Here is an 18,900-nt window from a genome sequence, read left to right on the forward strand (position 1 = left end):
TTCTTCCTAATTACCTGACTCAGTCTTCTACAGACTGTTTTTTAAAATTAATTATGATTATTGGTACATTTTAGATATTACAGTTTAGATGACATTCATCACAGGAAATTTGTACCTGTATATAATGTATCTTGATTCTTCTTTTTCTCCCATTTCCCCCCTCTTTAACCTCTCTTCCCCTTCCTTATTTACAAAAGCTTTTTCCTTCTTTTCTCATTTTTTTCCTTTTCCCTTCTTTCCTTTCTCCTTTCCCCCTCCCTAGTTTCCCTTCACATTTGAACATTTTCTTCCTATTTCACAGTATCTATTATATGTTTTTGTCCTTATGTACACTTTCGGTTTCTCACACCAGAGAAATAATGCCGTATTTACATATGTGTGTCCAATTTATTTCACTTAAGAGTATGGTCTCAAAGTGTAGCCATTTAGCTAGAAATATCTCAAGTATATCCTTCTTCATGGCTGAGTAGTAGTTCATTGTCCAGAAAAACCAACCACATCTTCTTTATCCATTCATCAGCTGATGGGCATTTGGGCTATTTCCAAGATTTAGTTATTACAAACTGTGTGAACAAATTGTTCGACATCACTGGCCATTCAAGAGATGCAAATTAAAATAATGCTGAGGTTCTATCTCACTCCCGAAAGAATGGCTGCTATCAAGAAATCAACCAATAACTAATGCTGGCGGGGCTGTGGGGAAAGAGGAACACTGCTCCACTGCTGGTGGGAGTGTAGACTGGGGCAACCACTGTGGGAATCAGATTGTTTTAATTTTTGCCCCATATTTTTAATGGAAATGATGCCTCTGAGGTCCTCAACTCAAGAAGCTGGGATTTTAAAAATAAAAACTTAGACATTTTTAAAAAGGTGCCCCTACTTCATTTTATCTATTTTATTTGTTATGTATTGTTATATGTTATTTCTTATAAATTCAAATACTTATATTGTAATTAAACTATTTGCCCATGTGTGGTGAAAGAGCAGTTTGTACCTGTGAAGACCAAACCCGTGGTCAGAGATGATATGATAGTAGTTCCTGGATTTCCTGGAGTCTCCAGAGACAGCCCAGGCCTCCAAGTCTGGGAATGAGTGTCACCGACCCCACCGATTTCTTTCCCCAAGAATCACTGTCCTTGTTGGGGAGTTGTCCTGGTGCTATTTTAATGGTGCCATCAAATACCCCATGTTCTGCTGCCCTGCATCTTCTTGGAGTAAATAAATCCAGGCACAGATGGAATTTTCATGTTCTTGAGATCTATGCCAGGAACTCCTTTCCCAGACCTTGTCTCCAACCTTACCAACCTTAATTTAGATGACCTCTGAAATACTTGATCTAACAGTAGGACTAGTGTGACATTTAGGATTGAACTGAACACAGACCACAGTGGCAAACACTAGGATAAAATGTAATGTTTACAGTAGTGAGCTTGTGGGGCACAGGATTCTGAGACTCTTATCAAATAGTTTATAGAGTTTGCTTTCTCTCTCATTCTATTCTCTCACCAATTAATCCAGAGGACAATTCCTTCAGGATTGTATTGTTTATGGCATTGAGGAACATTTCTGAAATTTAACTATATTCAGAAATCAGTGCAACTTCACAAATGCTTTGTTCAGCTACAACCTGTGGACAGAAAAAGAAACAGCAGTAATTGTGAGGTTTTTAAAAGCAGGCATTTTTCATATGCTTGAAGCTTATTCTCCACATCTACCTATCACTTTAGTTGAAATGAAAAGGCACAGAATTAAAGGGCATGTGATTAATCCATGCAAGAGGTCTATGCCAATTATTGTGGGGTCCTGAAGGAGGAAGAGATTTCTTCTGCTTAAGAATGTGCTAAACAAGGAAGGAGGAGTGAGTTGTTTCCCAGGAACCTGGAAGTCTACATCCTAAGAGAGATTTTAACTCAGTGTGTAGTGGCAGCCCATTAGCAACAAAAAGAATTAAAATCCTTACTAGCCAAACTCTGGTTAAAATCCTTAAAAAAGGAACATCAATTAATTCTCTCTCTCTCTCTCTCTCTCTCTCTCTCTCTCTCTCTCTCTCTCTCTCTCTCTCGGTTGATGGTCTCTAAAATAGCAGCAAACCTTTGGGTAAGGCCCATTCTTGCCTCCCAAAAAGTGCTGACTCATCTTCTCTAGCCTTTTTGTCTAAAGCTAAACGCCTGAGGAAGAGTTCTTGTCACAGTTGCAACTGTACATATAAAATTTTAAACTCAACACAGGTACTTCCTAGAAGATCTACAAGGTGCCAAATGATCCAAGAAAAGGCATTCTTTAGATAATGAGATTTGCTGCCTAAACCCTTTCTCCATATTCTCACACCTCTGTAAAAATCCCAATCTCTGCTTGATTCCAATTCCTCTCTGGGGAACTCCCCTACTGCCACCTTGGCAGTGTACCCCAATCTACATAAACTCTTGTCTTTTCTGCATTTCTTGTCTGTTGGTAAATTCTTCTTACCACCTGCCTCACCAGCCCTCCATAGGCTGTCTCTCACAGCAGAGTGGAGAGAGAGATACATGAGCAGATTGTTGGAAGTGTGAATGGTTCCTTTGGGCTGGGACATAAGACAAGAAAGAAAGTTCTCTAATCCAACACACAATCTCCTGATTGGTTGAGCTTCCCTGTCCTAGTGTACCATTAGCTTCCACAATTCCCTGCTGCTCATATCAGCAGACAGGCATTAGGCAAATTAATGGCTTAGTGTACAATGACCTTGCTCCATCTTAATTCTACCCACTGTAGTTTTTCCCACTGCAACTGCTATGATTATTGCCTTATAAGACACCCTATATATTTCATTTATGCCTATTTTACTTTTTATTCATGCATTTGACCCCATCTTGACTATAATCTCATTATCTAAAGAGTCTTTTGCTGATATATTTTTTGGGGTAATGTTTTCAATGTTTGTTTTGTTTTTAGCACTTTTTATCTTCAGAGTAATGGAGTTAAAACAACCTTCTTACACTTCAATTCTTGTGTAATATTTGACACAAAATATTTTCTCTCATTCCTCCCATTCTATCCTCAACTTAGAAGACAGCTTTAAGGGAGAACACCTTAAGACTGTGACTGTGAAGTATTTCATAGAAATAGAATGAGAGGTCCCCAGTTGTGCGGAACACGCCGAGTCAGCCTGCTACAGACAGGCAGTCACCTGGTTCCACACTACAAAGATGCAGAGGACACCAGACCACCAGACCAAGGTACTGAGTCCTGCTGCTCCCGGCCCAGAGGTAGGGGCTTCTGAGCCGCCGTCCCACTGCTCCTGGTCCAGAGGAAGGGGCTTCCGGGTCACCATCCCTCCCGCTGCTCCCAGACCAGAGGAAAGGGCTTTTGGGCCACCATCCCTCCCACCACTCCTGGCCCAGAGGAAGGGGCTTCCCAGCCACCATCCCTCCCGCTGCACCCAGCTCACAGGAAGGGGCTTTTGGGCCACCATCCCTACCACTGCTCCCGGTCCCTGTCCCACCTCTCCCAACTCAGAGGAGGTAATCCATGCAGGTGCCAACAGCCCCCCCGCCCCCAGTCAAAATGAGAAAACAAGTAAATAAGTCTCAAAACCAGACTTCCAGATCACCTACAGCAACCCCAAAGGGAAATGAGATGGAACACTCTGATACTCAACAACCTGGACCCACTGAACTGGCAACAAAAGGGGATCTGGAAAAAATGAAATCAGAAATAATTTCTCAGATAACAGGAGAAATTGTGCCCCTAGTGCAAGACATGATTAATAAATCTAGAGAGGAGCTCAGGAACATGATGGAATCCCAACATAGGAAACAAATGGAATCCATAAAACAGATGCAAATAGATTTCCAGGACATGAAAAACTCCACTGAAAGTCTACACAGCAGAATGAGCCAATGTGAGGACAGAATTTCAGATATAGAAGATAAGATTACAATTAGTGACCAGGAAAAGAAAAATCATTTCAAAATTATAAGGGGACATGAGAAATCAATCCAGCAGTTGCTAGATGATGCAAAGAAGAATAACATAAGACTGATTGGGCTCAATGAAGAAACAGGAGAGAGTGGAGATGACATAAAAAAATCACTTCACAGAAACAATGGCAGAAAACTTCCCAAGCAGGGGAAAAGAGCTAGACATACAGATAAGTGAGGCATATAGGATTCCAAAGAGCCTTGATAAAAAAAAATCTACACATAGGCATATAATTGTTAAGATTCCAGAAACACAACAGAAGAACAAAGTTCTACAAGCAGTTATAGAAAAGAAACAAATCACATACAAAGGAAAGCCCATCAGAATCACAGAAAACTTCTCAACACAAACCATCAAGGCAAGAAGAGCTTGGAGTGACATATTCCAAGCCTAAAAGAACACAGCCTCCAACCCAGATTGATGTACCCTGCAAAACTATCTTTCAAAATGGATGGAGAAATAAGATACTTTCATGACAAAGAGCACCTTAAGAACTTCTCAAATACCAAACCAGCACTCCAAAGAATTTTACACAATATCCTAGGAACAGACATTGAGGATCACAACCCCAGGAAGCAAAGCAAAATGAACCTATCTGGCATGACAAGAAATTAAATGTAAAGGGGGAGAACTCAACAAAAAGAAAAAGTCATGGCAATGACAACTAAATATGTTTCAGTTATAACCATCAACATTAATGGTCTCAATTCACCAATCAAAAGAAATAGACTGGCAGAATGGGTCAAGAAGCAAAATCCAACAATATGCTGCATACAAGAAACACACTTCATTCAAAAGGAAACTCATAGACTGAAAGTCAAAGAGTGGAAAACAATACTCTATGTGACAGGAACCCGAAAAAAAGCAGGAGAAGCTATCCTCTTGGCAGATCAAGTAGATTTCAAACCAACACTGATTAAGAGAGGCAAAGGAGTACACCACATACTTGTAAAAGGAACAATCCAACAGGAAGAGATGACAATCATAAATATCTATGCACCAAACACTAGTGCACCCAATTATATAAAACAAATACTAAAGGACATGAAAAGTCATATATGCACTAATACAATTGTAGTGGGGGACCTCAACACCCCACTGTCACAAAAAGATAGATCAACTAGACTAAAACTAAGTAATGAAATACTAGAACTCAACCGAACTCTTGAACAAATGAGCTTAACAGATGTTTACAGAGTTCCACCCCATAAAATTAAAATACACAGTCTTCTCAGCTGCACATGGGTCATTCTCCAAAATAGACCACATACTCACACATAGAACATGTTTAAGTAAGTGCAAAGGAATTGAAGTTATCCCCTGTATATTATCAGACCATAGTGTGATGAAATTGGAGATCCAGAGCAAAAGAAACAAAAAAATTTCATAAACACATGGAAATTGAACAACACACTTCTGAATAACCAATGGGTCACAGAGGAAATTGAAGAAGAAATCAGACAATTCCTTCAATTAAATGACAATGACAATACAACATATTGGAATCTATGGGACACAATGAAAGCAGTCTTACGAGGGAAATTCATAGCAGTGAATACTCATATTAGCAAAACAGAACAAGCCCAATTAAACAACTTGATGCTGAACCTCAAGCTTCTAGAAAAAGAAGAGCAGGACAACCCCAGAGCTCATACAAAGGAGGAAATTATAAAGATCAGAGGAGAAATTAACGCAATGGAGACTAAGAGAATGATACATAAAATCAATGTAGAATCAACAAAATTGACAAACCCTTAGCTAACCTTGTCAGAAAAAGGAAAGAAAAGGCCCAAATCCATGCAATTAGGAATGAAAAGGGTGAAATTACAACAGACCCAGCAGAAATCCAGAGGATCATCAATACCTACTTCCAGAACCTATACGCCAATAAGATGGACAACACAGAAGAAATGGACAGATTCCTGGATACATATGAATTACCAAAGTTGAATGAAGAAGACTTAAAAATTTTGAACAACTCAATATCAACCAATGAAATTGAAAATGTAATTAAAATCTTATCACCTAAGAAAAGCCCGGGCCCCAATGGCTTCACTGCTGAATTCTACAAGACATTTAGAGAGGAACTGCTGCCACTACTCTTTAAACTCTTCAATGAAATTGAAAGAGAAGCAATACTCCCAAATTCATTCCTGAAAGCAAGCATCACCTTGATCCCCAAAGCAGAGAAAGACCCAACTGAAAAAGAGAACTATAGGCCAATCTCACTAATGAACATAGATGCAAAAATCCTTAATAAGATAATGGCAAACAGAATGCAGAAGATCATCATGAAGATCATACACCCTGATCAAGTGGGATTCATCCCAGGGATGCAGGGATGGTTCAATATACGAAAATCAATTAATGTAATACACTATATCAATAGAGCCAAGGACAAAAACCATATGATTATCTCCATAGATGGAGAAAAAGCATTTGACAAAATCCAACATGCATTTAGGATAAAAACCCTACAAAAAATTAGAATAGATGGTCTCTACCTCAAACTGATAGAAGCCATCTAAGAAAAACCAACAGCCAATATCATACTAAATGGTCAAAAACTGAAATCCTTCACACTCAAATCAGGAACAAGACAAGAATGTCCACTATCACCACTCTTGTTCAAGATAGTTCTGGAAACTTTAGCCACAGTAATTAGACAAGAGAAAGAAACAAAAGGAATAAAGATAGGAAATGAAGAAGTCAAATTGTCATTATTTGCAGATGACATGATACTCTATATAGAAGACCCCAAGAACTCCACCAAAAGTCTTCTAGACTTAATAACCAAATTCAGTCAAGTAGCTGGTAACAAGGTCAACACACAAAAATTAAAAGCTTTCCTCTACACCAATGACAGACTCACTGAGAGAGAAATAGGGAAAATAATTCCTTTCACAATAGCATCCAAAAAACTGAAATACCTAGGAATCTACCTAACAAAAGAAATCAAAGACCTCTTCTATGAAAACTATGGCACTCTGAAAAGAGAGATTGAAGAAGATATCAGAAAATGGACAGACATCCCCTGCTCCTGGGTAGGAAGGATTAATATAGTGAAAATGACCATACTTCCAAAACTGCTATATAGATTTAATGCAATTCCAATTGAGATCCCAGCAGCACACTTCATGGACCTTGAGAAAACAATCCAAAACTTCATTTGGAACAAGAAAAGACCCAGAATAGCAAAAGCAATTCTAGGTAACAGAGACATGGCAGGGGGTATCACAATCCCCAACCTGCAACTATACTACAAAGCTACTGTGATAAAAACAGCATGGTACTGTCAAAAAACAGACTTGAGGACCAGTGGAACAGATTATAAGATGCAGAAACAACTCCAGACACACTCAGCCATCTCATCTTCAATGAAGGAGCCAAACACCCTCACTGGAGGAAAGATAGCCTCTTTAATAAATGGTGCTGGAAAAATTGGGCTTTAACTTGCCAAAGATTAAAACTAGACCCATATCTCTCACCATGCACTAAACTAAAATCAAAATGGATTAAAGATCTAAATATTGAAATAGAAACTCTGAACCAGTTGGAACACAGGTTAGGTAGAACTCTTGCAGACATCGGTGTAGGAAAAGATTTTATGAAGAAAACCTCAGTTGCCCGTGAACTAGCACAAACAATCAACAAGTGGGATCTCTTCTTATTAAAAGGCTTCTGGACAGCAAGAGAAACCACCAGCAGTGTGAAGAGACAACCCACAATGTGGGAAACAATCTTCACCTGCTCTTCCTCAGACAAAGGTCTACTATCTCAAATCTGTAAAGAACTTAAAAAGATCAGACCTCCCAAATTTAAAGACCCAATCTGAAAATGGGCATCTGAAATGAACAGACATTTCCCAGACAAAGAAGTAGAAATAGCAAATAAATACATGAAAAAATGTTCAACATCACTGATCATTCGAGAGATGCAAATGAAAACAACGCTGAGATTCCACTTTACTACAGAACGAATGGCTGTTATCATGAAATCAACCAATAATAAATGCTGGCGGGGCTGTGGGGAAAGAGGAACCCTGCTCCACTGGTGGTGGGAGTGTAGACTGGTGCAAGCACTGTGGAAATCAGTATGGAGATACCGCAAAGAACTAGGACTGGAAGGCCCATTTGACCCTGCTATTCCACTGCTGGGGATCTTCCCCAAAGAATTAAAAGAATCATACCACAGTGATATATGTGCACTCATGTTCATAGCAGCACAGTTTGTGATAGTTAAAACTTGGAAACAGCCCAAATGCCCATCAACTGGAGACTGGATAAAGAAAATGTGGGTTTTTTTTTAATTTTTTTTATAAAATGGAGTACTACTCAGCCATAAAAGATGAGAAATTAGAGACATTTATAGCTAAGTGGATGCACATTGAGGCGATACTCTTAAGTGAAATAAATCAGACACACATGTGTAAATACTGAATAGTTTCTCTGGTGTGAGAAACTGAAAGTGTAAATAAGGACTAAATGAATAATAGGTAATGTGAAATAGGAAGAAAAGGAGCAAAGGGGAAGGATATGGGAGGGCTATGGGAAAGGATAGAAGGGAATGGGATTAATATGAGAAAATGAAAAAATAGGAACAAAATCTTTGTAAATAGGGAGGACTGGAGGGGTTGAAGGGAGGGCTGGGCAAGGGTGAAAAATAAGAACCAAGAGAGATTATGTAAAGGTGCAAATTTCCAATGATGAATGTCATTATATTGTATACCTACAATGTACCAATGATTAGAATGAATAATCGATAATGCAAAATAGGAAGAAAAGGTCCAAAGGGGTAGGTGTAGTGGGAGGGGCAGGGGAAAGGAAAGAAGGGAAAGGAAAAAATGCTGAGAAATGGAAAAAATGGAAATAAAGTCATTGTAAATAGGGAAAGGTGGAGGGGGTGAAGGGAGGGCTAGGAATGGGGCAAAAATAAAAACCAAGATGCATTATGTAAAGGTACAATTCCCAATGAGAAATGTAATTGTGTTGTATACCTACAATGTACCAATGAAAGAATTTAATTATAATAAAAAAGAAATAAAATGAGAGTATTAAGCATGGTAACTTGAAGACGTATTTGGGATAAGAATTAGTGTTGGATTAGAATTTAAGGAAATTGATCCTAAAACCTGCTGACTAGGCAGATATTTCCCAGCATTCCTTGGGCCATTGCAAAGGAAATAATAACCAGACCTCACATATGCACCACAAGATGGCGCTACAATGCCACTGGGCTGTAAAAATCTCCAGCAAGAGCCTCGGAGAAGAACCTAGGCGAGAGAGAAAGGGTTAAAAATAACTTGGGTTGGGACTCAATATTAGGCATATGTTGAGCGGTTTTCAGTTACTGGTAGGCTACCAACATGTGTGCAAGAGGTGGGAGGAGGTTCTCTCTGAACTTGAATGAGATTCACAGTTGAAGAATTTGGCAGGGTTGCTTTGATGTCAGGACAGGTGCAGAGAGAGGACCAACAGTCTTAGAGGAATGTGGGAAACCACGGGAGTGGGGTTCGCTCTCAACTGAGTGCCTTGCTGCAACACTCCTCCTTCTCCGTAGGCCTTCTCCATGAGAGAAGTGAGTGATCATGTCAGAGCCCAGCTGGAAGGGACTCTGGGCCAGCAAGAATCTGCAAGGGTAGATATGAGTGACATCAGTGGCCCATCCACCCTCCCCTCAGGGAGGAGCCTCCCAGCTCCAGCTCTCTGTCCTGAAATCACAGCATTTAGAACAGCTTCCTTCTCATGGTGACCTGCCATGAGCCCTAAACTCTTCTGTGCAACCCTTTGCCTCTTGGGAGCAAGTAAGTTCTGAGCTCTGCTGGAAAACCTTGCCATAGGTTTCCAGAGTTCCTGCTTCAAATCTTTCCTCTGTAGGTACAACCTGTGTCTCAGGTCTTGACTTCAACTTGGGCTTCTCTTGCCTACAGGCTTCATGGATGCTGGAATCATCCAGACACCCAGATACTGTATTATATGCACAGGAAAAAAGATGACCCTGCAGTGTTCTCAGAATATGAACCATTATGGAATGTTCTGGTATCGCCAAGATCCAGGACAGGGTCTGAGGCTGCTCCATTACTCAGGAAGTGTTTCCAGCACTGCCAAGGGAGATGCTCCAGAAGGGTACAGTGTCACCAGAGACGAGAATGAGCATTTCCCCCTAACCCTGGAGTCAGCCAGCACCAACCAGACCTCCATGTACCTCTGTGCCAGCAGTGAATACACAGCATGGTACGGACAGCTGCTATCTGAACAAAAACGACAGGCACAGTGTGGCGGGGGACACGCCTGCCTGAGCCCTGTCTCAATGAAGAGGAAAAGCTGCCCTTTCTGAATCGCTTCCCAGACTTCCCAGCAATGGGGTCCTTACTGGGATCCTTGCGCAGCATGAGCCTCAGTGAGAGCTGAGGTCCATAAACCTCTGTGTGTGTGTGTGTGTGTGTGTGTGTGTAAATTCACATAACATAAATGCTATTCCTCTCAATTTGGAATAGTTTAACAATTAGATAAAGGAGGACAGTAGCTTCCAATATGAAATTTGTATATTCTTTTCAAGGGAAAAAATGTAGAAAGCACCTGAGTAGCTTTGAACTCCTTGAGGAATCAGATAGTCTCCAACTTTAAAACTATTACATAAAGTCAATTGGATTTAATTCCACTGGGTACCAAACAAGAGTCTCTGTAGACAAAAGAAAAAAATCTGTATATAACATGTTTTAAAAATGCACAAGGAAAATAAAACACTCAGAGGAAATATTAGTAGACACACTGAACGGTAGCATTAGACCTGAAGTGAAATAAATAATAGAATTAGAAAAAATAAGACAATAAGCTAAGTCTTTACTAAGAATCTGTGGATACAGAACAATGTTTTGAGACTTCTGAAGGTAGATCAAGATAGAAGGCTAATTCTTTTTTTTAAAAGGAAACATTTATGGTGCATTTTAGATATGCATGATAATTAACATTCATCATAGGGAATTTTTACCTGTGCATGATATATCTTGCTTCTTCTTTTTTCCCCAGCCCTCCTTCGACCCCTATTCCCCTCCTTATATACAAAACCTTTGTTTCAATATTTTCCTTCTATTTTCTTTTTTTTTCTTGTCCTTTCTTTCTTTTCCCCTTCCCCCCTCCCTGGTTCCGCTTTACATTTGAACATTTTTCTTCCCATTTCCAAATGTCTATTGTACATTACATTGGCTTGGGTTAAAATCCATGTTTTCCATGTGAAATATTACAGAATAGTATCAGTCACTTTATTTTCCTCCAGCCCATCTACCTCTGTAGCACTTATAGGTAGAAGCCTACATCTGGCAGCAAGATTTCTTAACATGTGACCCAGTAACTCTAAGATCTTGATATCTTTATCTGGACATCACAGGATGTGCAAATACCATGTCTATTCTGTGTCCAAGGCCACCTTTCTGAGGCAGCTGGAAGGGAGGTACTGGCTCCCCAGGACACTGTAGGTGGAGAGGGGAGCAGGCGAATTGCTTGGCAAAAAACTAGTCCACCAATTGATAAATTCACCTGAATTGACTCAAATTGTTTACCTCTCATGGTTATTTTGACATTGAGAAAGAACCAGAGGCCATATAGTGCCAATCCAGTGAATCAGGTGGATGAGGACACATTGTAATAGTAGTTTAAGAATTATTTCAACAGTCTTTGAGACTTTACAATTTTTTCCATTTTTTGTTTTTGTCTCTATTTTTCATTTAGCAGTCAATCTCCAGCTGTTTCTTTTGCAAACTTGTCAGTTTGGTTTATTCTGATGCCAAATTTGGATGTTGTATTATTTCTGTCACTAAGTATTCATTTCGCATTCTTTATATTTTGTTTTGGTATATGTATTCATGTTTGTTTATTTTTGTGTGATAAATTTTAAAATGGACTGAATAGAGAACAAGCATTATTTGTAAATGACTCCCATTTTCTGTAATTCATGTCTTTCCTTTGAAGTAATACTGCATGGTATAACCAAGAGGAAAATGCTCAGACTAACCTATGGGCAAGAGACAAGGAAAGAGCCAGAGAGGAAAGGGTCAAAGTCTCTACCCCTAACCCCAAACTCAAACCCCTTAATCCACTGCCTTTAACTAAGCTCCTTCTCCTGTTTCCATCACCCCTCAAGAATGCCAGCAAACTGTGATCCCAACACCTTCCAAAAGCCCTTTCTCTGAACATGTGAGACTTGGGGGACATTTTTTCATCTAAACCATAATGGGATGTGCTGTGATTCTTTACTGTAGCCCTTAATATTCTTTGCCGCCAAGTCACGCTGTTCATTTTCACAAAGAAAGAATCCAGAGCCAGAATTACTGGATAGTTCTTATTCACATTAGCCCCAAATAAGGATCAAAGAGGTTGAGTCTCTGAGCATTTGGTTGTGATATGGCTGTGACAGAAGGCTGGCTGTAAGGTGCTGTGCCTTCCAGTACAGAAAAGTAGCCACTAATGTATTCTAACAGAAAAAGAGCCAGGCGAAGAGACCTGGTACACCAGGTCAGTTGGTTGCCCTAGCTCCCTCTACTCTCTTGACATTGTCTCCTACCAGCAAAACAGACTCAGGAAAAGTAGTTCATATAATCCATTGGAATCAGCCTGCAAAAACAGAATGGATCTGGAGGGAAAAACATATCTGTGAAGAATGCTACACATAGGATATAATTATAGGTGCTAAGTCCTAAACTAGCTAGTTCTGTGCTGTGAGTTGATAAAGTTGCAGAACTGTTTGGGGCAAAGATTTGCCCCTAATAATTTACAGACAACCCTGGCTCTCTTTGTGTCTGGTCCTGCCTGGGAAATGAAAATATAAACAGAAATTATGGCTTAAATCCAGTCATAGAGATGACATGAAGATAAAGTTTAATCACTGCTTTCCCTACTCAGCTGATGGACAGGTGCATGAGTTCCAGTGTGGAGATCTGCAAGAAATTGGTGAAGAGGAAGGAGAGAGGGAGATGGGTATCCTGAGTGCCACCACTGCAGGAAGCCTCCAGGGGCATGAAAGCAGGGCAATAACTTCATAGGACAACTCTCCACTCAGAAAAAGTGAGACTTGTAGGAACTGAGCCGGTACCCATGAGGACCGGCCCTGGAGGTGCAGCTCTGCCTGTCACAGCTGTGCCAGGACCTCTGGGCTCCTCCCCTGGGTTGTGCTTTTTCTCTTGGGAAGAGGTGAGTCCCACAGACAAGGAGGATATCCCCATTCTGGACTTGCCACCTCCTGAGTCCTCCACTTTCCTCTGGAGATCCACCCCAGGCTCTCCTGTGCGCATTCTCCATCTGTTTCCCACAGATCCAGTGGAGATTGGAGTCATTCGTGCCCCAAGACATGTGATCAGACCAAGAGGACAGCAAATGACACTGAGATGGTCCCCTACATCTGGGGATCTCAAGGTGTCCTGGTACTGACAGGCCCTGGGTATTTTCAAAATGTGCATAGAGAAAAAGGCAATGTCTCTGATGGATTCTCAGCTCAGTTCCACGATTCTGTCTCTGAACTTAGTGTGAGGGCTTTGCAGCCAGGGGATTTGGCTGTGTATCTCTTACCAGCAGCAGGCACAGCTCTGCACAGAACCCAGAGTTCTGTGCACAAACCTCCTGCCTTGGCTCTGGCAGGTAGAACATGTGACCTTCTGGTCAGGCTTTGGTCCTTCAAGAGAAGTTTTTATCTCTTTCAAACTCACTTCCATGTCCTTCCTGCTTAGTGTGCTCTCAGCCAACAAAGAAGCCCAAGTTCATGCATGTGCACCAAATGTTTCCACTTCTCTACCAGCGTTTTCTTGTGGATTGTCGAGTTTTGGTTAACTTCATCAGAAAACAGAGAGTCCTTAATGTGTTAGACTCTTTGTACACGTCGGATGCTTTAACGCATTGCAATAATCATCCCAATCAAATATACTTATTCCCCCTTTACAGATGAAAAAGCTCAGGGGCAATAAGTCACTTACCCAACGGCTCATGGCTTATAAGAATCAGAATTGGAAGACACATGTCTCTGTATTGGTAAACCTGTCTCTCTTCAGTCACCACACTCTGCATCCCTGCCAGTGAGAAAGACCCTAGCCCTGGAGCAGTAGAAAAGGCAGACACCATCATGGGTCATTACTGTGGCTCTTTCTGAGGAAATCTGAGGAGAAAGACTGACGTATAGCATCTCACTCTGAAATCATTTTAATCACTTTAGAATCATTTTTGACATAGTCATGGTTTCTCCCATTGTGTAGTTTATAACTTTATCTTTTATGTGTGATTTGATGTACAACAGTTTAAAGCAACTGAACTTCGTTTTACTTAGTGCCTCTATGAAATAAGATCATCCCTCAAGCAAGTGCATAAACATATTTTCCTTAAAATATTCTTGTATTATTTAAATTTTACCTTTTAGAATTAAGAATATATCTGCCTAAAATATATTTTCATTTAAGAAATAAAGACTTGAAAAATGAGGGAGGGATATGTATTTAACATAGTTGAAATAGCTTTTTAAAAATGAAGTCCCTGAAATAGAAAACCTTTAGATTCTGGTGGCAAAGGTAGATGAAGAGAAAATAATACAGTCTTTTATAGGGCCTTTCTCTACAAAGATCATATGGTTGATAATTCTGATTGCAAGTTGAAGAGTAGTATTTGTTAGTCACCTTTCCATTGCTGGAACAAACTATCTGACACACACAACTTAAAGGAGGAAATGTTTAATTTTTCTCAGGGATTCAGAGGTTTCAGTCCATGGTGGGCTGGTTCTATTGCTGTAAGACATGATTGTGGAAGGATGTGATAGAAATGCTGCTCACCTCCTGACAATAGGAAGCAGAGAAAGAGAAAGAGCACCAGAACAGATATACACTTCAAGGACACACCCCAGGGACCTACTTCCTTCAACTACACCCCACCTCCTAACAGCACCTTTAACTATGAACTTATCAATGGACACATTGTCTGAGAATTTCTATTCACTTATCTTCTGGAATCAGGTAAATTCTAGGAAGAGATAAGACATCCCTATCATGAATGTATAACTGGATCCCAAGCCTTTCTGTAGGTCTAGGTTTTGTATCTTCCTATTCCTTTCCTGGGATTGTCTCCTCCATTGATCTCCTTTCCTCTTAGGATACTAGAGTCACCTAGACATGGACAGCTAATCACTGACACACTAATTTAAACACTAGAACTGAAAAGTGATGGAAAAGAAAAAAGGTAACATCTCTAACATGTGACATAGGTTTTCCCAAGGCACAAATACATCTTGGATGCCTGAAGGCATGAGGCCTGAGACCCTACCCTATACCATTAATATCCACTTCCTGGTATAGATACAAAGCAAGAAATATAGGGCTATAGATCACCAGATTCCTCCAGCCCACTCCCTGACCTTGGTGCAGGGTAGGAGCAGAGCTCTTTGCTTGCTTTTCCTCCTTAGCCAGATAGGAAAGGCTGATTGTGACAATGAAGGCTCCATTTACAGAATGAGGCCATGTATTAGTCCTGACATATCGTGAGAGTCATTTGGGTGAAAATAATCAAATATACAATAACTTAGGAAGGCCCACAGGTAGATCATAGCCCCAGGTTTTCCGGAGTGATTCACATCCATGCTTTAAAGTCTAATGCAGTTTCATCTCCTTAGGCAGTGAGGACCAAAAATAGATGGCTTATTTCAAAGAATTGAACCTTAAAAGACTGAAGTTAAAATATCTTCCCGGAGGGCAGCATCTCTTCCCATACATTTTCTAAAGCCACACTTGAGAAAGCTGTGACCTATAGATGAACACTGGAATAGCATTGTAAGGCACAAAGTAATGGTACATCAACTTGAATTAGAAACAAAGATATGTCTGGAAAATATGAGAATGAAACTTAAATCTTATTGAGTTGGAAACACAGGCACTAGAGGATGCTCATTTACCTTCCTTTTCAAATAAGGGCATTATTGAATGCCTGATTTGGAATAAGGAGGCAGAGCCTCATGGTATCAGGCTTTCAGAGGTAGAAACTATAATAGCTCATGATCAGCACAAGGTGACATCAACATCAAATGTACTGAACTCCCTTGTTCACCTTCTCACCAGCCAGAGACCAGAAATGAGCTTGAGCTCTTTTATACAACACAATTTAACCTCAGTGTATTGAAGAAAATGGATCTTTTTAAGGTGCCTCATGGCCAAAGTCTTTCAGCAGACATGAATTCTGCCACCTGATCAAAGTCTGAATTTCAAGCTTTCATGTGGTTAAAATAGGCTTTTAATTTAAAAACTCAGTGATATATAAATAAAATGTTAAAGAACCCCCTACCCCCAGCATAATCCCCTTCCACTGGTAAATGACACTCTTGTGTATGTTGTTACCACCCCTTCCCTATGCTCATGCAAACTCATCTACCCAAGTACACCTACAAAAATGGCTACCTCTACATATTAACTGCTGCATGCATACCTTTTCTCTTAATCTACTTTTGTCTTTATTTTTTCAGGGTTGATATAGATCTCTCTTGCTCATATTAGCTGCTTCGTGTTGCATAATGAGGTCAACAAATGCATGCTTGCCTTGTCAATGTCATCTTACATATTTCCTGAATGACTTCTAAATTCTGGTAGATCTTTCCTCAAGTGACTGAATGACTTCTTTGTGTCTCTGAGTTCTCCTGACTTTAGCAACTAGTTGATTAGTTCACTTTCTCCATCTATCACCTATGAGTCCTAACAGATCTGATGACTCCAACCATCCCCCTTACATGATATGACAGGGAGGGAGGAAAGGATAAACATTTATTAAGCCTACCAGAGACTACAATAGTATTTCAGTTAAGCCTCATAGAACATTATGAAAGGAGTCATCCTTGTCTTACAGATGGGGAGGTAAAGGGGCCAAAAGGTTAATGGCTGTGTCCAGAGCCCCAGAGACAATTAATGGTGGATCCAGATGACCAGTGACAGTCTGTATGCTTCTGTGTGAAATGACACAGGAGGTACCAGATCAATGAAGTTGAAGAGAGGGAGCCAGGTACTATTCTTGATTATCAGTCTTCAAATTGGCACCAGGTCTAGGAGGACCCGGTGTGTGCCTCAGGACAAAAGGTTAAAAGCATCATGGGATTGGTAGTGGGGAGGTTCTGAATGTGGTTGATTAGTGGCCTGGCACCAGAAGACCTGATCTTTGGGAAAATTATTCCTGTCACAAGATGCCATGTAGACACATGTGAAAAATTAGGAAAGGGAGCTCTGTGAAAAGTCATTGGTAAAATAAGGGAGGGAGGGACAGGAGGCAACTAAGTGGTCACTTTGTGTATGTGAAATATCTTCTTTGGATTGGCAAGGAAGGAGGCAGAGCCCATGGGGAGGAAGAAGATGCAGTTAAGGAATCTGGAAGGGGGGGGCCACAGGATATTAAAGACCAAGGATGTCTAGTACCAATGTCAGCTATTTGTAAAGCTGTGATATGATCCTTCCCTTTCTTCCAGAAGTTTGTTAGTGTCTCAGGCACCTGGTATGTGTAGAAATCCAGGAAAATTGGCTTCATTCAATGTTAGCAGGAAGTCCATCTTACAAAACACACTTGGAAATGAGATTATTTCTAAGTCTTGGTGATATTTAACCTTCTCTAACTTGGCACCCCAATGGTAAGGTAAGAAATGAGGACAGAAGTGGTGACAGGATGTGATCAGCAAGAGAAGAGCACCCTGAGCTCTACCATGAAGTGTAGCGTCCTGAGTGTGAAGCAGAGCACTAAGAAAAATGGCTCCTACTTTCCTTTTGCCTTCTGTCATCCCCAAACCCAACCTTCTTACCTTTCAGTCACCTTGGAGATGAGGGGACATGGAAGGAATCAAGCATTGCTTCTGGCTTCAGTAGACAGGGGAACCTGAAAAAAGGGTCTTGGAGTTGGGCCCACAGCCCACTGACACTAAGAGAAAGACAAGCTCAGAAAACAGACCAGGAGAAAATCCAGGAGAGGGATGAAGAAATGTTAGAGGAACTGCATGTTGTATTTTCCCCATGAGATGGAGAAATGACTCACCATTAGTTTTGATGGGCCGGGGCTTCAAAGATGAAATGGACTTCATTAGCTTGTTGGCATTTTTCAGAATATAAGAAGGCATCAGTCATTCTTGTGAGTGACCTATTTTAGAAAGTGTAGCTACATTAAACATTCTTACAGAAGTTAGGATTAGGGTTACTCTATACTTAGTAGTTATGAGGTATTCCTGGGTATCAAATGGGCAGAGATAGAAAGAGCAAGATGAGTTGAGGTAGGGAGACCTAAAAATGAATAGTAGGGTTGAGTGAAGAAGAGTTCAGATGTCTGTGTGTTGCAAAAGCTTGTGGTATCAGGATGACATTGTTCTTGTCAGACCCAGACAAAATTGGAGCCAGGAAGTTATAAAGAGGGAGGGCTCATGCCTGCTTCTCTGAGATAAGTACTTTGTCAAGGACTTTCTAAAGGCTCAAAGGAGATTATTTTTTATTCTACACATGCCTTATGCTTTGGAAACCTCCTACATATGCACAGATTTCTGTACTGAAGTTTATCTTTAGCGTTCTTTAAGACTGCAAAAATTCAGACAAGATTCTGTGAACAGAAGACTTACCCACCAATGGCCCCTCCACCAATAAGCTACTGCCTATTCTTCCCTTGGTTTTCTAAGACCAGTGAAGTTTGTACTGAAGCAGTGTATGTGCATTTCTCCCTTTAGGCCTTTAAATGCTTCCTCTTGCCTCAACCTCCTTGAATATTCAGGTAGTTTGCTGTGGAATATGCATTCTCATAAAGATGCTCCGTCATTCCTACATAAATTATTCTTTGGAGAACCTATGTCTGATTGTTTAGACTGACAGTGTGCAGAGAGGTGAAACCTCAGGTTTCTCTCAGTCTCTGTGGAAGGAGGGCTGACTCAAAAAACCAGGAGATATATGATTACACCAAGCAGCTAAGT

The 18,900-nt window shown here is 40.5% G+C and overlaps 1 gene segment (V, D, J or C); it reads left to right on the forward strand.

Moving 5' to 3' along the window:
- Nucleotides 1–9,286: 9,286 nt before the first annotated feature.
- LOC101709223 (T cell receptor beta constant 1-like) overlaps nucleotides 9,287–18,900 on the forward strand; it is a 225,627-nt gene continuing 216,013 nt past the window's right edge. Inside the window, 2 exon segments of the C gene segment in view lie at nucleotides 9,287–9,763; nucleotides 9,890–10,193. Of these exon segments, the coding sequence occupies nucleotides 9,718–9,763; nucleotides 9,890–10,193 (350 nt within the window).

This window comes from Heterocephalus glaber, unplaced genomic scaffold (genome assembly GCF_053883595.1).
Source record: "Heterocephalus glaber isolate CG9 unplaced genomic scaffold, H.glaber_assembly_v1.0 deba00000818, whole genome shotgun sequence".
NCBI classification, from domain to species: domain Eukaryota; kingdom Metazoa; phylum Chordata; class Mammalia; order Rodentia; family Bathyergidae; genus Heterocephalus; species Heterocephalus glaber.